At 41.9% G+C, this 19,909-nt stretch overlaps 1 protein-coding gene across 21 annotated transcripts in view; it reads left to right on the top strand.

Annotated features, from left to right (window-relative positions):
* adgrb2 (adhesion G protein-coupled receptor B2) overlaps positions 1–17,853 on the top strand; it is a 240,978-nt gene extending 223,125 nt beyond the window's left edge. For 12 of the 21 annotated variants that reach the window (XR_004334864.1, XR_004334860.1, XR_004334862.1 and 9 more), the window contains 2 exons: positions 4,551–6,982; positions 8,485–11,466. Coding sequence is in view for 8 of the 21 variants with exons in the window: in XM_032534850.1 (XP_032390741.1) it covers positions 6,929–6,982; positions 8,485–8,661 (231 nt within the window). In the remaining 13 variants the exon portion in view is untranslated. Of the gene's footprint in view, positions 1–4,550; positions 6,983–8,484; positions 11,467–17,657 lie in introns of those variants that run through there. The other 9 variants (XM_032534851.1, XM_032534852.1, XM_032534849.1 and 6 more) reach the window with 5 other exon arrangements.
* Positions 17,854–19,909: the final 2,056 nt, after the last annotated feature.

The following is a 19,909-nucleotide window of genomic DNA, read 5'->3' as shown; positions in this document are numbered from 1 at the left end:
GTAGAGCCCTCTTAACTCATTCCAAGGCGGATGAGTTGATGCACTACATGTCAATGAATACCTTAGTTTGCCACTGTATGTACTGTATCTGTGTTTCCATGCTGTAAAAATGTACATTTCACATGTGATTGACTGTTCGTTGAACCTCTCCCCCAATCATAGTTAAGCAACTGGAACTAGGCACGGCAGACCTGTCAAGCTTTAGATTCATTCACAAGTTGAAGTGGTGTGCGTGGGGCTGTATTAAGAGCAATAATCAGCGTTGAAAGAGCCGAAAGAGTTGTGTCTATCTGTTTAGCCTCTAGGAATGTATGAAAAGATTATACAATGTGTTTATCTACTCCAAGCTGCAATCATTAGTATGCCAGGCTAACTGGCTTACTACGTACGTTAACTGAGCGTTACTTAAGGCCATTAAGCACATCCTTAATTTGTATGTTCAAAAGTTTAATTTAAAAAAAAGCCCTGTTCACTATAGCCCACCAATTGTGTAGAATTGTTCCACTGTGTGGAATCTACTTCTGGAAGCAAAAGCAGAGTTTAGGCCAATGATGGAGATGGAGCGTCTTTTAGCACAATATCATGCACATAGCCATCAGTTGCTTAATTAAGACCCTTCTACTCGCCTAAAAAGCCAGCTAAAAAATACAACTTTTTTTAAGTTTTCAACCAATTTATGGAGCTAACGTTAACACTAGCTTGATTAACTAGCTACAGCTGATAAAATACGAAAACCCAACAGACACTGAAAGAACATGACAGTTGCAAACTGAAAATGAGAAACCGGCTTACGTCTAACCGCCTTTTCAAGAACTAACAATAATTTTGATGGTAAGTCTGCCACCGTTGTCATGGTAAACTGCATATGTGCCTCGCAAGATTGGATAGCTTGACGTGTAGCAACAGTAACTAAGGGTGGTGGGGTTAAGCGGTCACAGTCAATTTAGAGTAATGTACCCTATATTTATAGCATTACTTGCTAAAGTAAGTTCAAGACTATAATTATTCATAGTTGGTCAGACAGACAGTGTCAAAACTATAAGCTCACTCCATGTAGCTGCTCATCTACTACCAGCGCTGTCTTGTAGTGGAGTGACTGTATTTAATGAGCCTAAATATTAGACGCTCTCCTAGTGGTGTGGTAACAGTTCGGTGCATCACAGCTTGTACCCCCTGTGCTTCTGCATTCATTTAATGAATGCTAATTTCCCTTCCCTCATCAACTCCCATACAAATCCATACTGAAATATACGATCTGGAATCTCTATAAACAAAGAGATTGATTTGTAAGGTGGTCTGATGCGGGACTGGATTTATCTACCATGACATCATTTTTTCAAATCCCATTTTGTTATTGTTTGCCTGTTTTGGGCATTCATTTGGCGTCACTGTGTGGTGTGACAATCTATACATTCATTGTTCCTATTCCAGTGCCTGAGTTAAACCTTATGACCCAAACACCATAACCAAGTGATAAATCAGTTCATAAAGACAATGACCCATCCAAACCGCTTTATAATCACCTCATAAACCATGATACTCTGTCCATAAACTAGCTCATTGGCACCAAAATAGGACCAAACATGATGCACTTTGTATGGGTGCTGGTGAGAGAAATATCACAAAGGATTATAGGGTCAGAGGAGCTATGATCCATTTTGCTTCTCTGGAAAGGTAGGATCTCGGTGTTCAGGAGATGAGTGGATATCAGAAAATGTCCCACACACAAACTTTTCTTTTTTTCTACTTTCACATTTTATCCAATTTTATGTTCAAGTGAAGTAGGCTTAAAGTGGTCTTGGCCATTACATCTCAGATAGAATCTCTTGATTTCTGCTGTGCTTGTTTTTCCTTGTCACTCCAAACCACTGTTCACAACTTTTGTTGACTCTGTATTGCCCTGTAACCAGTTATCCCTTATATGTACCACACTAATAGAGGCTTTTATGACTGTGATATGATGTCTCAAGTATTACGCGTAATAGATGGAAAAGAGGGGGAGAGATGACCGGATAGAAGGTGGAGGCAGACGCTATGTTACAAGACTCCCCATTAACCTCAATGTTAAAAATCATCTTGTCTGTCTTTTCTGTTAGGCTGCTGAGGCTAACGGAGCCATTCCTGTAGTCTGAAAAGACATGGACATGTCCCTCTCTGTTACATATTCTGTTTTTAAGAAGAAAAAACATGCGTGACCTTTTAAAATCTAGCCTACTGATAAACTAACAAAGGTCAGTGGCATGCTGTGACACATATACATTTCTTCTGCCGGTTCCAGTCATCTGTGTGCAAGTTAATGCAGTAAGATAGCAACTCTTATGCATACAGAATTGTGGCTAGTTACAGAGGCTAATTTTGATTGATGGCAGATTCTTCGGTATTATTTTTGCTCTATTGACATCTCAACAACGGCTTCTGACTTTGACTCAAGTGTGGTACAGATACAGTTGCCCCCATACAAGAATATATTTATAGGTAACACTTGTATTAAACTCCGTTGAAGTGGATAGAAAGTGGTCCATTTTCATTGTGTCTCTCATGATGGAGACAGGAGACAAATGGAGTCAGCGGGGTTACTAAAAGACAGAGTGGATGTAGTGATTATGTAACAAAGTATGCATTAGAAATACTGTGCACACTAATGTTAAGATTACGAACAACGTCTTGGCCTCGGTCAGTATGGAGTGTTGTTTTTTTATCCTCTCCGCAGGGTTCAGAAGGTCGTAACACAAATTTGCATGCGTGCCCAGTGAAGTGGTGTTCCTCTCTGTGTGTAGGATGGACGCTGTGTGTTTGTGAGAGAGGGATAGTTTGCACTGCGTAATGGCTTGGCTGATGCATTTTTTAGCTCTCAAATGGGATATATATTTCTATCCCGTCGTCTGCTGTGTTCTTGATTAAATGAAGCGTGCTTGGCTTCCCTCTCCAGATAGAGAGCGAGGAGTTGTGCTCCACGCAGTGGGATGGAGAAAAAGACAAAGGAAACAAGTGCTCTACTTTGTTGTGATTTCACTCACGCTAGATCAGAGCGGGGACAGCAAGAAACATTGTTCTGATTATGAAAGATGTATTTGTATTTCAATCTAAATGGTTGGCTGTTGGCGTTTGTTTGAATTCTGTGATGAAATCCTATCTATGAGGCTACATATGGAAACACTTCTGATATATTCTAAAATGGTTCTTCCATTAGCCTGCCCCATAAAAGAGAGGTGAGACCTAAGGTGCTTTCTTTAAGCATCCACAGTTAACATTAGTCGCTGTTATTGATATTCCTGCATGTTTTTAGGCCACTGAAGGGAATTGTAGCCAAGGTAGTGTGTATGCTTTGAGGATGTCTCGTGTGAAATGAAGATGTATAATTTGAAATGACAAAAGACTCAATTTATTGTTGATTCAGTTAGGGCAATTTGCCTGCACTTGCAGACCCTGTCTTGATAGTCAATTTTCTGGCATTAAGCTGAGGGGCTTCAATTTCACATTTCAGCAATAAAGCAAGTCCTCCCCTCTTCTTCCTCGTCGTATCTCATTCTCCCCTCTATTCATCCTCACAGCCTGACATTTTCTCTCCTGCCGTCTCCCATCGTTTTCTCATTTCTCCCTCTAAACTCAGCCCTCGTAGCACGTTTGAGGCACTAATTGAATAATTAATTCCTGTCATTAGCTTGTTTTTAATTATTTCCTTGCCCCCTTCTCTTTGCCGAGTATAAACTCATCAACTGTTTTCATCCTTCCACACAAATTGCCCATGAAAACTGAGGGCTGGCGGAGTGTAGCTTCAGCACACTGGCTCCATCAGTGGCTCTTAATGAGGGGACGGTTTGCCCAGGCGGAACAAGCCTAACACTGGCTTTGTGCACCAAGAGGCACAATTCTAATTTAGCTCATTTAGTGTCCTTGGGCCAATTAAAGGGAGGTGAAAAGGGCCGAATCGCTAGCTGGAACTGTTTTCACTACTATAGGAGCACTGGCCTTGGATTGCATTGCGCTGTATCGCACAGGCCCAGACACACTGTCTGATTGCTCGTTTGTTTGCAATGTGTTGCACTAATGGAATTTATTTGCCCTACATTCTCCAGATTTGGCTCCTTTGAAAGACCTTATTATTTGTGACACAAATTCCTTCCCAGCAAGGGGGTAAATGGTGCTAAAGACTGCTATGCCCAGTTGGTCTGTTTCTGTGCCCCCTAATAAATTATGCCAGCATTGAATAGGCAATTTTGGATCTTTATCTTGATGACATAATGAAATAAATACACATAAAAACCTTGAAATAGTCCAGTTCTGGTTCAGTGACCCAAAGCCCACTGACAGCTGCGACACTACCGTCATGTTCTGGTATCCACTCAGTCTACTCTTGTGTTGTTTGACGTTGCTTTCATTTTCCTCATGTATAAATGTGATTTAAGTTTGTTTCACGTGAGCCTCACACTCAGTGTATGTCTTTTCTTTGCCTTACTGCCACATTTTATTGATTTGTTTTTTTGTTTCCTGTTTTATGTCCTTTGTTGGCTGTCTGGGCCTTGTGTTGCATGCTTGTTGTCATGTCCCAGTTTGAATGTAGCCAGACTGTCAGCAGAACCATGGGCATCCAAGTCAACAAAGGTAAAGTTAACCCACTTACCCACAACCACCTGTCCTCTCCCTTCCTCCCCCTAAGACAGCTTGCCACATTGCTCACCTGCATCCAGACACAATTTCCATTCCATGGCACAAATGAGGAGGAATCTGAGTGGCAGAGAGTGGGCCTCATCCACCAACAGTGTAGCAGAGGCTTCTACTTTACATGCCTGTGCAGCAGCATCTGTTTCCCCTTCACTTAGTTGTGTCATGCTTGCAACTTGTACATTGTGTAGCTTGCCTGAAACTTTAAATGTTGGGTGATTCGGCAAGAATCTTTTAACTTGCGACTGTCACAACTTTAACCAGTGACGGACATTGTATTTGGGGTCACAGTAGCTCCATTTGCCCCTGCTGTGCATGCAAAAGTATAATTTAAATGTATTATTATTTAAAGTAAAATAATAATTACGTTACCATACACCTATGATTCCTCTTTAAAGGTTTAGGTACAGTATCAGTGAACAAAAGTCCTTAATAACAGTTCCATGCAAACACTGATGGTGCACAAACTGTGCTTTTAGTGGTTAATTATTTGAATCATGGTTGATGCTTTGAATGCTGATGGGGCGGAAATATAAAGGCACTTATGGTGATTGCAACTCACCAGAAACCAGTCTGTCAGCCAAAAAGCCCATAACAGATGAATGATGAACAGATGAACCAGTCGCCCAACCCTGACGTCTTTGGCTTTCTGCATGGGTTTCACATGACAGAGGAAATAAAAGAGAGAAGAAGAATGACGGAAAAATGACAAGGACAGCAGAGATGGAAAGATAAACAATATCTAGTGATAGATAAACCTAGATTAGTTTAATTGAATGTCTACATCTATTTTCATCAGTTGGGATACTGATGGATACCAGTTGGCAAACTCTTTGATTTCATTTCCAAAACAATGTGGCTGAGGACGAACCCACTTTTTAGTGGTCCAAACGAATGTGTGTACCTGTACACATCTCAAATATTCGTTTCCCTGGTAATTAATATATCTAAACTCAAATTTTACTGGGTCTTTAAAGTATAAAACTGTGCTATACTAATTGCTAATTTAAACATGTGGGCTAAGCTATAAAGCACATCAACTATGGCAGTAAATCATGACAACCCACGGCACACACACACACACACACACACACACACACACAGTCAATACAGCCAATATTAGCCAAGTGGTTGGAGACACTAAACGGACGTAGTTTCTGCCCAGACTTTAGGCAGACTGATATAGAAAGTACAAACTACATGACACCACTCCTCCCAATACCATCGCACCCCCAAACCAAACGTCTCATGACGCACGCATAACTGTTCAGATCTGCCAGCCAGTCATAACAATCAGACAGCTTGACCCAAAACTACAAGACTTTTCTGTTTTGGTGCACTGGTGTCGCTGGAATCATCAGAAGCTCACACACTAACCATCCAACTAGGAAAACACCCGATACTTCAGAACACTTGTACACTTTGGACAAAAAACACCACCCATACAGAAGCAAACCATAAGCAGCTTCTAAAAAGAAGAAGAAGAAGAAAAAAATACATGAAACTTAAAAAACCCTATAGAAAACTGCAGTGGTACAGCAGGGGGAAGTAAGGTTTATGTGTTTAAGCCAGAGGCGGAACATACAGAGTCAGCAATGTCCACTTTATAGCCTGGCTTTAACTATTTTATGTGTTGTGTTAACACATACAGTATAAAATCAATAATGCAGATAGTGTAGATAGCATTTCTATGCACTAGATAACCGGAATCGTTATCCACTTTCAACATTATTTAGAAAACATGAGCTCCGAAGCCTCTAGCACTGCACAGCAGATTCACTGCTTTTAGAATCAGATTACTCAACGCCCACATGCCATCCTTGCTTTTATCCCCATAGTAGTTGTAGTTGCTTAGTGGTGTGTAGCGTGTAGAGTCCTTTAGTCACTCTGCCCTTGCTTTGTCCCTTTCTCTCTAAGCTTTGACAGGTTAGGATGGTAAAAGCACTGCCTGTTCCAACACGGTTGGATTATGTGTGCGTACCTATGCTCACATTGCGCTTTTGCTCCCTTGTTTCTGTTCATGAGTGCGTGTTGCGAGTGTGGTGAGCGGGATTGAGAGATGGAGTGAGAGAGAAGGAGTAAGGTGTAAAGCACAAAGCAACAACTGCCTGATCACCTGCTGAAGGTGTGGGAACAATGCTATTGTTTCAGGGCAGAGTTGTCAGTGACTCTGATTCCCCCACCCCCACCCCTTCTGCTCTCTCGTTCCTTTCCTCTCCCTTGTCACCCCCTTCCTCCTCTTCTCCCTACCATTTCATCACCACAGAGGGAAAAGCGATGGAGCATTTCGTCTGCCGGAGGTGAAAAGAACTCGTCGAGTGTAAGTAGAGGGGTTCTTGGCAGAGAGAGAGAGGGAGAAAGAGAGAGATGAGATGGGGCTTTTTGGCAAGGCAGAGATGGCGAGAGGGAATGGATAGACACGCAGTTGCAGCACAATCGCGTTAGCCTAGACTCCCAGGGATAAAGTTGGGCTTAACTGCAGCATTACCCACACTCCTGCATTACAAAATGTTCCTTTGCCAGCATTTAGCATGCAAATTGGCTCCCAGAGTATGCCTTTTGTATTCATTTTACCAACTGTCAGGCTGTGACGCAGGGAGAATGATAATCAGGCAGATATTGCCCCCTAGTGCTCCGGCGACAATCATCACACTGCAAGGGGGGGAAGGGAGTGCTGTGTTACTGCAGATCAATGACACTTGTGTGTGTGTGTGTGTGTGTGTGTGTGTGTGTGTGTGTGTGTGTGTGTGCGCGGGGGGACGCTCTGTCAAATGTTGAAGTAGTCATGCCTGTTGGAATAGGCACATATAGCGCTCCTTTTAGGATGTGTTGAACTGCAAGATATACTCAGTAAACATTCAGCTCCATGATGTCCAAAAACTCTGCTGCAGCTATGTCCATCATGTCAGTGAAAAGCACCACACTCAGTCTGTTTTGTTGTAGGTTTTTTGTCTTTGTGTGTTTCGCTCCACCAAGAGTCATGTGGGCCAGCGATCCTTCATGGTTTTCCCAGCTCAAAGATGCACAATCTTTATCTCGGCGAGATAATAAGTCTGATTTGAATAATGGCCCGTATCTGATGCATAATGTTAACTATAATTCAGTTTTAGCTAATCCCCCAACATGTATTTTGCACGCATGATGGGAACAACTGTGGACCCCATGCACATCCATCCTGGAAGGTTTCATCATCGGATACTTTTATCAGTCTAAAAATTCACTGATTGGCAGATGTGGGAGATAAAGAGGACAGGTATCATATTGTTTTTGATGATAGAAAAAAGAAAGGTGCCTTAAACTACAGGTATGTGTGGTCCTGCTTTTCACTGTTTGTGAGATGAAATCACTTCTAAGAAATTATACTGTGTTGTGTGTGTGTGTGTGTGTGTGTGTGTGTGTGTGTGTGTGTGTGTGTGTGTGTGTGTGTGTGTGTGTGTGTGTGTGTCAGGTAGTTAGGGCTGAAGACTTAAAAAATTGAAAATGAAAAAAACTCTTAGGATGTGGCGTTAGAAAGAAGTGAGATTACCAGATTTCCGTTTTTTAAGGCAATCATTTTTTTCCAAGGTAATATTGCTATTTGACTTTTATTTTATTTAAATTAAGTTTGCTTAATCTAACTTCTCCTGTTTTCTTGCCCTGTCAGACAACACGTCAGTGATGCATACAGAACAAAATGGTGTCAAAGTATACCCTGTTTGTGTGAAACCAGGATGTCCCTTTAACTTAGATTTATTTAAAAATTTGCTACGTCCACGTGGTGCCTTCATATGCAGCTTATTTTTCCTTACATGGCCCTTTTTCTTTGTCCTCCTTCTGCATCAGGACAAGTCCACCCCGGAGGACCAGAGCTCCTGGGATAGCTTCAAGAACATGACCCCCGAGCTGTCCATCGTGCCTGGGGAGCAGAAGGACCGGATGGAGCTGCACAATAAGAACTGGGACTCCTCCTCAGCCAACACGCCTGACTCGTCCGAGGGAGACTTCCAGACTGAAGTGTGATGACACACTCACATACACACACGCTCAGTTGGATACACTCGCGCTCATTGCCGAGGCAGACTTCTGAAAAGCTATACATAAGTACATGATTTCTCGCAAAGATCTCACACACACTGCTCCCCATCTCCTGCAATGTGCTCCTGTTGGATCCCATACTGTATTTGTTTACTGCTGCTGAGGACAGACATGGAAAGAAGACTGTTCTAACCTATATTTTCGCAAAGACTATTGTAAAGAAAGAACAGGGGCTTGACACGTCTGGGACTGAAGACATTTTTTAAATGAACTTAAAAGAAACTATGAAAAACTTATTTCTGAGAAAAAAAATGTCTTGATTTTATTCTGGAGAAAAAAAAAATCTCTTTCAGTTGTTTGATGATTTGGGGAGGGGGGGAAGAAACAGAATATGTCTGCACCGTTGAGTTTTTTTTTTTTTTTATAGCAAGGGGGAAAAAAAATTCTCACTGAGGTTTCTCACACTGGTAGCCCCCCCTAGGCACGCTTTCATTTATTTCTTTTTTTTCCATTCTAATGGATGATGGAAGCATTTGATCTGTTTTTCCTTTTTGTATTTAAAGTTTTTTTCTTGTCATTTTGGACGGAGAGGGGACGGGGGACGGGGGACGGGGGGAAGAGCTGCTCATTGAAATGTGCCATCCTCGCTGCTTTTTTTCAGGTTCCAGTTCAACAATCCCATCCATCCATTCCTCTCACAGCCTCTGTGTCAACACTGTATTCCCCCTTATTTGTGTATTTTCTATGGTTTAGTTAAAAAAAAAAAATGTCCTCCTCTATGGTTTGAAACTTTTAATGAAAAAAATAATACGATTGAAACAACTGTTCAAGAAGAATTGATTTATTTTCAGACTGGTTTGATTTCTGCTTCAGCTGCCTTTTTTTCATATTTTTTTCATTTCCTGTGAGAATTAACCCATGTGGAACTTCTTCACAAAAAGATTCAGGACACACACAGCACATAAATGGGAGCTTACTTTCCGAGGTAATGTGTGCCGCGTGTTATCCACCCACGAGGGAAAAGGATAGTGATCGTCATGCAGATTTTGCTTCTCCTTCTTTTCTTTTTTTTTTTTTTCTCCCAGTGCTCGGAGATAAAAGCCTTTTAAAGATTGCAGCATCTGAATCTATTTCAGCCATCACCAATCACAGTGAAAAAGAGAATATCTCAGTCATTTTCGACCCAAATGTAATCTGTGCGAGCTCTGTTTAGCATCTCATTCTGCAAAAAAGTACGCTTATGCCGCAGAGTGAAATATCAATCAGTTTAATGTCTGCTTGCTCTTTTCCTGTAACTGAGGGAACATTGTTAGCTTCACATGACGTGAGGTTTTTCAAGCCAATGTGTCAAACTAGATACAACCTGAGCCAAATAGTCTTCTTTTCCCAACAACCCCATCATGGATTTAAAGAGAAACTTGCCTTCCTTTGCTTTTGTCTTTTCCCTCCTTCTTCTCTTGCTGTCCACCCAGCGTCGTGCTACAATAAGGCATGGGATCTTAATGTTAGCAGTGAAGCCAGATGTTTAATTTCTCCTCATGGATCCCAGTCAGTGTGATTGCATCCTGCACTTGTGATCGCAGCAGAAAGAGACAATAGAAAGACAGAGAGGTTACAAGGCTACAAGGTGGAAACCGGTGAAACAAAAATAAAAGCCATTGGCGATGCCACCTGCATGACATTCTAGATCTATACTTCTATCGCTACCAGCAACCAGTTTCCTGTCGTTGCTACGTGAGCACATCCGACAAACAGACAGGGTCAGAGTCCAGGATGAAGTCAGTAGATGGCTCAACAACTTTTCTGTCTCTGTCCAAAGCGGCTCGCATTAATCAACAGTTTTTAGAAAGAGATGAGAGACAATTTAGGGAGAAAAAAGCAAATGGTAGCCACGGGTTAAAGATCCGAAAAATACATAACGAGAAAGCTAGAGGCATGCAAAGCTGCAGATTAAGAAGGGCGAGTGCTCAAAACAGTAAGTATCCGGGGATGGCGATTTGTCCTGACATTTTCCAATTCAGCCCTCAAACCATCTGTTTTAAGATCCCTACTGTGGTGCTAGAGCGGCACGGCGCAGATGGTGAGATGAGAGCGGCCCTGCTAACCTTTCAAGCTAATCAGCTGATAGGGGAACCTACACCCTGCTCGCTCTCAGAGGAGCCAGATAGGTTCGGCCCCCAGGTTACAGAGCGTAGGTCACATTCACCTCACCTTCCGTGAGGCTGGGGATCCCGATCTACTCTACAGTGTGTCCAAACTTGAAAAATAAGCCCGTCCGAGAACACACTCCGTCAATGGGTGTTAATCTATAGCAGAGGAAAAGCAGATTTGACCTTTACACAGACACCCTAGGTTTTTATTTATAAAAAGTGAGCATTCTAGAGAGAATGCTCAAGATGAGTTCGCTACAAAGCCTTGTTCCCATGGTAACTTAGGAATGGGATATGAAGAAAGACAAAGAAATGTGAATGTTTGTTTGATTGGAGCGCGCTAGGAGATTTTTTTTTTTATTTACAACTTCAGTTGGTGAGCTTTTCTTTGTTTTAATCTGAATGACAGGTTTCACCTCAGTGAGGGCTGGACTTTTAAGTTTCCATCTTCAGGAACGGTAAGTGAGATGCTGCTTGAATGATTGAGAGTGAGAGTGAGATGTCTGACCGATCAACACAACTAAGGATCATCTTACAATTTTACGGTCGTCTTTTCTATGATGAGCTCTGGTCATGATGCGAATGCTAACTTATGAAGTTGATGGTAAGAGTATGTTAGGGTGTCATGTTGTGATCCTTTGTGTGGTGAATGCCTGCCCATAAAGAAATATGAATATCAGGGCAAGCCAATGTCCAAGTTAAGGTGGATACCTGCTCTAAACCCTGCTATGCTCACCTTCACCTTTCGCCTTTCGATGCTTAGGTGTTAAACCACTGCTACACCCATCCGACTTTCCCATTGATTTAATACTGAAACCCCTCTCTTTCCTTTTTGTCTCTCATTTTTGTTCTTTTTATACATACGATTGTACAAAGTAGTCCTCTAATGTTTTCATAGTGTCTTTTTATATGAAAATAAATTTTCAAATATATCTGTCTCATATGTGCATACGCGCCGCTTCGAGGGCATCTGTGGATGAGCACAACTAGGCTCTTTCTTGATTTGCAGTGTACTCTCAATCCCATGTTTTCATATCACTCAGGGTGTTGAGCATTACCCATAAGCATTGAAGCTTAACTGTGACCAATCAGAGGCCCCGCCGGTCGGTCTTAAAATGTAAGAGGAGCAGTTCTGTGGGTTTGAAGTCATGTTGCACTGGAATAACCAAGGGGTGGAATGTCAACTCAAAGTGATTATTTCATTAAAAATGTATAAACTTTGAGTGATATTTATGCTAATAACAATCCTGTCAAAGTGGATTTTCCCCAAAATGGTTTTGTTATGTAACATGGAAAAAAAAAAAAATGGTCGCAGTGGGCAGGCTTTGATAGTCCAGTCAGAAGGAACAAGAAGCACGAGATAACACCGTGTGAATGCCTTAGTCATTCCACATCTGCCCTCCAAAGGGGCTTATGGGTAATTAAGTGTGGATTAGTCTTCCTGTGAAGCTACCATCACACCCTAGAGTAAGGCCACAAACTGGAACTTTCTCAAGGGAGTGAAAGGGATGAGAGAGAGGTCAAAGGAGAGGGGAAATAGAGAAGCCAGACACAAGCAAAAATGCATGGTGACAGAGAAAAGGCAAGGAGGCAGCTTTTCACATTTCCTCTGGCAGTAGAGTCACAGTGATTAGAGTGGCTCCTGGCTGTTTTTCCCTGAGGTTTCTGGGTAATTAAGTGTGGTACTGGTGTGTCACCAGTGACCTGAGGAGAGACCCTGCTGACAAATAATACAGGGAGACAAAGTGAACAGTGGACAGTCATAAGTTGGTGGCAAGACAACATTTTTCAGCTTGACTGAGGCTGTGTCCACCAGGAATCTCTGTTAGTGCTGCCTTTTGCTTTATTTACAATAAAGACAGGGCACGCTATTGAGTGTTCCTGACAGCGCTGGGAGGAAAGCATGTTTTAGTGCTCAGAACAGCAAGTCCTAAAAGTTTTATATTGCTGAGTTGATCACAAGAGCAATGCAAAGAGTTCCACTGTGGCTTTTTTTTTTTAATTGTGACGCAGCAGGAACACGAAGCATTAGGCTTCCCATGCATAGTCAAACTGATATGATTCTTTTTGTGTGTGTGTGTGTGTGTGTTTGTGTGTGTGTGTGTGTGTGTGTGTGTGTGTGTGTGTGTGTGTGGTGGCAGCTACATATTCTGAAGCAAGCACTTATTGTTGTAATGTTTTGTCTTGTTATTCCCAGGGATCACTGCACAGAACACTCGCCAGTATTTGGATGTCACCCCCTAAAGGTACATTCTGCATCATTACCTAATCATGTGACCTTGTCTTGCACAGGGCCCCCGTGTCTAAATCTAGTTTTAAGACCTTTATTGTTGTTTATATTGTACCTCACATGGCGCATATTTCAACATAAAGCTGTGTTTTTCATAATGCTATCACAAACTAATTGACACACAGAAAACCTGGGCCATGAGGTGTGTGCACTGTACTTGATGGAAACGGGGAGGACACATGGGAGGGGGTGCTGTGCCCGAGAGCCTCCTGGGAAGCTAATCCAGCTATAATCAGATATATGTAATGAAATAAAAACTGTATTATCTGTTCAGTTACCACTTTTTCTTCAGTACTTTAGCAACTATACAAAGGCCGGAATAACTTAAAATGATCTGTTCTCTTAAAAAGTAATAGTTGTAGCCCCGGGTTAGGTGGTGTTGGCAGGTTATACACACACCCCTGCAGTGCCGTAGTCGCAGGTGGAACGCTGTTTTGGAACGTTATTTTCGTCAGATGCTTTGCCCTCTGTAACTGTTGTCAGTGTTATTGTTGTTAGATGTTGTTTTTCTTGATGACATGTTTAAAAGAGTGCCTTTGTGTGTTTACTTCACATTTGTAGTTGTGTTCGCCCAGTTAGCTAGTTACTAGCCTTTTATCAACGTTTCATTTACAGGATTGTACCGGTGCCGCCGGATGTTGCGTCGGATGTCCCTCATTTTTGGGCAGAAGTCCATCACTTTCCGCTTTCTTTGTGTTGTCATTCTGACGTCAAGTCCATTCGGTAAACGTCCTCTGAGCTATTACTGGCAATCAAATTACGTTTATCTTTTTTTTTTTGGGAGAGAGATTATCATCCCACTCCAGAGCTTGCCTCTTTACATGCACATGTTCCATCAAAACAAGTTCTTTCCCAGAGGCACCGTACCTGCGTCCAGCGCCCAAGACGATCGGGATTGGTTTAAAGAAATGCCAATGACGCAAAGCAGGTTTTCTCCTATCCCAAAATAATAATAATAATAATAATAATAAAAAATTGAATTTGTATAGCGCTTTTCCCAAGCTCAAAGTAGCTTTACAGAGTAGATAATAAAAAAAAAACTAAAATGTTGGGGGGACTAGCCAGACCTACCTCCGTTGCGCTGTGGAGATAGGTCAGGCAATGCAAGACTACTAGTGTTTTAACTATTTATCTATTTCACACAATGGATACATGAGAGTTGCTCAGTTGCGTATGAAGCCATCGTGGAGATGCTTCCACACTGCGGCCCATAGAGCAGGTGGAGATAGCTACTTCCGGTTTAGCGCTCCGCTAAATTGGATGGGTACTATATAACGATTTAATCTTGCAGTTCTTCTAGGCTTTCCAAATATCATAGGACTGAATGGATCAAGTCCTCATAGTGAAATGAGTTATTTCTTGTGTGTCGTCATGCTAAAAAAAACATGTATCCTCTGATTTACACTTGTCTCTTTCCCCATGTAAGTCTTTGGGGGAAATATTTTGTTTAGGCCAGAGGGCATCACATGATAGGCAGGGATTTGCAATTCCACTGTGTTCAATTTGCTTCAAAGCCTGCTGCACTTTCTGGGGGCCTGTTTCAGACCCCTCCGTAAAGATTGCATGTTTTAGAACAACAGTAAGAAAAGGTAAGAAAATGTGATCCTTCCAAGTTTGTCCTTAAGACAGCACTTCTCTAGAATCATGGTGCCATTTTACAGGGGTCCTTATGTTGCCGGGGGGATACACAATGCCTTAAAGACTAAAAGCAGGGGGAAAAGCCAGCTCTGCAGTCAATGCCACAGATTACATAAACATCGTAACATGAGTGCAGCTTTCCTTTGAGATCTGTAGCTATTTTATACGGTGATGCACAAAGTTCTGAAAAATCCGCGATCTGAAGTGTGAGAGCTAGTAAACATTGACAATTTCAGACAAAAGCTGTGAAAAACACCAACGAAAACACTAAAAGTACCTGGCGGACAAGGCCTCAGGCTGTTTTGACACAGCAGTGAGATAATTTTGAGTGAGAGCACAGGGAGATGGAGAGTGAGAACGACAAAGACTAGCAAGCAAAATTATAACGCCAACAAAACAGATACCAAAGGGAGGACAAACAAAGAGCACCCTTAGTGACAGTGTGAGCTACCTTGGGAGCATGCCACAACCTGAGTGAGTGGAATGACATGTCTTACTTTGACACTGCAATAAAGTGAAAGTGTGCAGGGCATGCAAGGATGAAGTGTGTGTCCTGAGACAGGGAACAGTGAAAATCCATTGCTGTAATGGTTGTAGCGTGTCTAGCTGTCCCTCCTTGGTGGCTGACAGATGGTTCTGTCCCACAGGCTCTGATGCCAAGCTGCTCAGAAAGGACACTGAGAACGAAGCAGACTGGCAGATTAGAAGGGAAGATGGTGTGGACAAAGCCAGAGTGGACAGGAGCGCAGACGAAAGTACAGATAAGACGCAATGGTTATGTTGATGACTTTTCCTTGAGGAAATTATGCAAAGGATAAGATCGCGTAGTAAACTGAGTCACCTGAAATGTCTAAACCAAAGCCCTTAATCAGCCTTTGGACAATACCATAGACATCTTATTTCTGATGTTTGACTAAACAGCTTATTCCCATCTGGGCTGTTATGAAACAGATCCCTGACTGCTTCGTAATGCCAACATTTCCGTTTTGGCCCAGTTCTTCGGTGCTGATGGCACAGCCAGACTCCTCGATTGCCTGTCCACAATGGCATTAGATCCGCATGAAATGCCCTTGCTGTTCCTTAATCAAATTATGGATCTGCTAATCCATTGAGTATTTTAGTCGCCATCATACTGTCCAGGATAAAACACAAGTGTCCTTTGACACTTTGAGGGTGATTTATTCCGAGCTAAGGTAAAGGACTCATTGAAGCTTCTTTTGGCTCCACCAAGCTATCTCCACAAAGCACTCTTCACAAATCATGGCAACCTACATTTAGTCAAAATGAATTGCCTCTCCACGCTGCCAAGGGCTTCTCGAAACACTGGCATAATTCAGTGGTAGGCTTAAGCTAACGCAATCTACCACAGCCAAGAGAGGCAGCGCCTGAGACTTTGCCGCATGTTTAACAGCTACTTAAAACTAAGAGAAGAACGCAGGATGAGTCTGTGCAGGCGGCTTTATGCCTCCAGGCTATTTGCAGGAAGACATGGTGTAGGAGATACGCGGACAGGGACAGGGAGGTGAGGAGTCGTGATGTGCCCCCACAAGTGTCTGAGTAATGAAACAGCCAAGCCGGCCTCTCGAACTCGAACTGTCCAATAGCGGTCAGCAGTGAGGAGTCCAAATGAGGGCAACCACCTCCAGACCTCCCACATGTCATTCTTTATAGCTGTGTGTGTGTGTGTGTGTGTGTGTGTATCCACCTGCAATACTTGCCGTTCCCAGGACAGCCAGTCCCACTAGTCTTACTTTTTAATTATCTTTATATGCTTACATACATAGATTGTCATACAGTTCCGTTATTTAACGGCAAAAGGAAAGTTCTTCAGCCTTGATTTAAAAGAATTGAGAGTTGCGTCGGACCTGCAGTTTTCTGGTTGGTTGTTCCAGATATGTGGTGCATAAAAGCTGAAGGCTGCTTCCCCTGGTTAGTTTTGACTCTGAGGACAGTTCCCAGACAACCTGAGCCGTCTGGGTGGTTCATAACGTAGCAGCAGATTAGAAATTTCTTTTAAATTTCGGCCCCAAAACCCGTAACACAAAGTATTTAGAAACAGACATGCCTAAGCTAGGCTACTTGAGAGTCCTGGCCATGTATTTACAAAGAAAAATCAAACAAAATTAGAATTTTTCCAAACTTGTACTACTTTTCCTGCTTATCAAAACATTACATACAGGGGCACCCAGATAGCTCAGTTGGTAGAGCGGGTGCCCATGTATAGAGGTTTACGCAGCCAGCCCAGGTTCGAATCCAGCCTGCGGCCCTTTGCTGCATGTCACTCCCCCTCTCTCTCCCCTTTCATGTCTTCAACTGTCCTATCAATTAAAGGCCTAAAATGCCCAAAAAATAATCTTTAAAAAAAAACATTACATACAGTACATCTGCTATTGGACTCCACAGTATACCTTTAAGTTCCGTAGCCTCAGCAGATAATCATTTGTGCTAGGGAAATTATGTAGCATTTCAACAATATGTAGATTCTGGAGCTTTCCTGGAAATAAATCATAACCAAATTATCCAGTTCTATCTTGGCAGCAATCCTTTTGGAACTTGGAGTAGATATTTTCAAACATTGTATTGTTAGGCAGCATTTGAATGTCGTCTTTTTAAATGACTGTGCGTGCGTGTGTGCGTGCATGTGTGCGTGCGTGCGTATTCATGTACATACATAACCAAAATACCAAATGAATACTATCACCAACATGCAGACAACATAGGTTGAGCCCTCATTATCACTTCACCTCCTTTTTATCCCTCTGCTGTATTCTGGTAGATTAAGCTCAGCGCCCTTTAAGAGTGGCCTGAGATAAAAGCCGGTTGTGTTCTGGGACCCAATCTCACCCCTGAAGGAGTGGAAATATTATTTGATCCCACTCAAAGAGCCTCTCTGTACCAAGTCAACACACACACACACACGCACACAGACACCCGTCTTGGCAGAGTGTTGGTATGGCATCTGTCACAAACATGAGCATTTGTAAGTAGACAGTTCTGTAAAGCCTGTGTGCGCGTATGTGATTTGTGATGTGTTTTAATGTGTTACGATCATAACTGTGTCTCACTGTATAAAACCAGTTAATAATTTCCCAAAATGCCTGACCTATATATTTTTAAATACAACTCTAAATTTCTCATTATGTGAAAATGAGAAAAAAAAATGCAATTCTGTCCACAGGGCCTTCAAGGTACAATTGCTATGTTGTTCTGCTTTAATGTCCTTCTACTGTAATTGACACAGGTTAAAACGACTCAGCTAGCCAGCCAAATGTAGGTGCTTGACATTTCAAATCAAAGTATCCCATTTGTTAATTATTGCTGACATGTATTTGGGTGGACATTTGCAGTGTTTTTGCTTGTGTGCAGAGAAGGCCGATTACTTTAGCTAACGTTAGCTTCCTACAGTAGCTACCAAGGTAATTAGCTAGCTGATGAATTTTGTGTTCACCCATGCCATTAAGACTGACTATGCATGCCTCTTTCCTCGCCCCTCATACAACAGATGAATCACTGCGACTCTCCAAAGAGAAACATGCATTACCACTGCCTGAGCTAAGGCTTTACTTTTAAAGTAACCCTGAATGTCATCTTCAAACTGACTCGGGCTCTTAAACCAAAAATTATTAAAATGAACATAAATAGAAGATATCTTCTTTTTTTTTCCACATAGCAATCCTACTCAAAGAGATGTGGTACCTTCAGCACCTGTCAAACAAAGCACCTGTGCCATTTGTACTGAAGTGATTAATGTTGTGATTATTGCACAGGGTCTGTTCTTATTAGATTCTGCTCCCTCATCAGAAGAAACTTCTTCCAAGGACCTCATTAATCTTTGAATAGTTAAGAAAAGCAAAGCCTGTTGCAGTTCAAATTAAAAGTGCTTAAAAAGAGAAAGAAAGCTTACGCACACTGTCGAAAACTTACACACACTATCACTCTCAGCATGTGAAGGCTACTGGAATTTATAAAATATCCTAGTTAGTAATGACTTTTTTTCATATTTCAATCAGGAGAGACAAATGAATGACGTAAGGATGACTGTATACTATATAGGATGATATGTCATAGTTAAGTCAACAGCAGGATAAATCACACCCCCCCCCCCCACCTCCCCAGACACTGGTGGTGGTGGTGGTGGTGGCTGATGATTCTTTTGAGGCTGATGGAAGCTGAAGAATCCCGAAGACTGGCAGTGATGGGGGGGTGGAGGGACACATTGTTATTTGCAACGCTTTTTACCGAAAAGACAGCTGACGACAACAAGGAGGAGAACAAATTTAGATAGCAAAACAGACGTAAATGTATACCTCTCAGCATGAGAGAGAGCAATATAAAAGGCGTTCAATGTAGGTGTGTCGATGAGCTATTGGATAGATGAGATCAGTTGATGAGAGCAGCTAATGATATAAATTACAGGCCCGGGACAGGACAGCAAGGCATAATGAGGGAGAATGTGTAAGAAGACTGAATGCAAGGCCTAAGCAAGTAAAAGTATAGTCTTCCTGACTGAACTTCATTTGTCATGCAATCATTTTGGCAGGATGCATTTTCTGGAACATCTTGAGTTAAGAACTGTTAGGCACCTTTTTCAAAAATACCTTTTTGATACACATACTGTAAATCCAGGAGAATTCTAGTTGTTACTGAGGTCAGAACATAGTGAAGCACGGACCACTGTAATACAGTTGACTAAGATAAGAATTTTAGTCATCTTACATTTCAGCCTTCTGTTTTAATGGTGCAGCCTAAAATACCTCAAAAAAAGAAAAGAAAATGACGGACCTGTGCTGTATTTCATCTAGCTACTTACAAGGTATTCTTAATGGCACTGAATTGTTCAAGCGACCTTTCCTTCTAAATACGGCTGGGAGTAACGTCTATAACATAATCATCTTGTCATGTATTTCATAGACACTTGCCATTTTTATAATTTTATACATGAACCCAGCTTTAAATAAAATGCAAGACTCCTCAATTATGTGTTAGGCTAAATGTCAGCTTTTAGCGTCTTTAGCAAAGCAATTAGCTGCTATGCATTTAAACAGCCTTTTAATTAGTTTACCAGAACAATATAGTTTTTTGTTTTGTTTTTTTACACTGACCTGCCGATGCTAATGGAAATGGAAACAGCTTTTACTTATTACTCCAATTTGTT

The sequence above is a fragment of the Etheostoma spectabile genome, chromosome 14 (genome assembly GCF_008692095.1).
Source record: "Etheostoma spectabile isolate EspeVRDwgs_2016 chromosome 14, UIUC_Espe_1.0, whole genome shotgun sequence".
NCBI lineage: Eukaryota > Metazoa > Chordata > Actinopteri > Perciformes > Percidae > Etheostoma > Etheostoma spectabile.
Note: the sequence above shows the minus strand (reverse complement) of the source record. Positions and strands in the feature narration are given on the sequence as shown.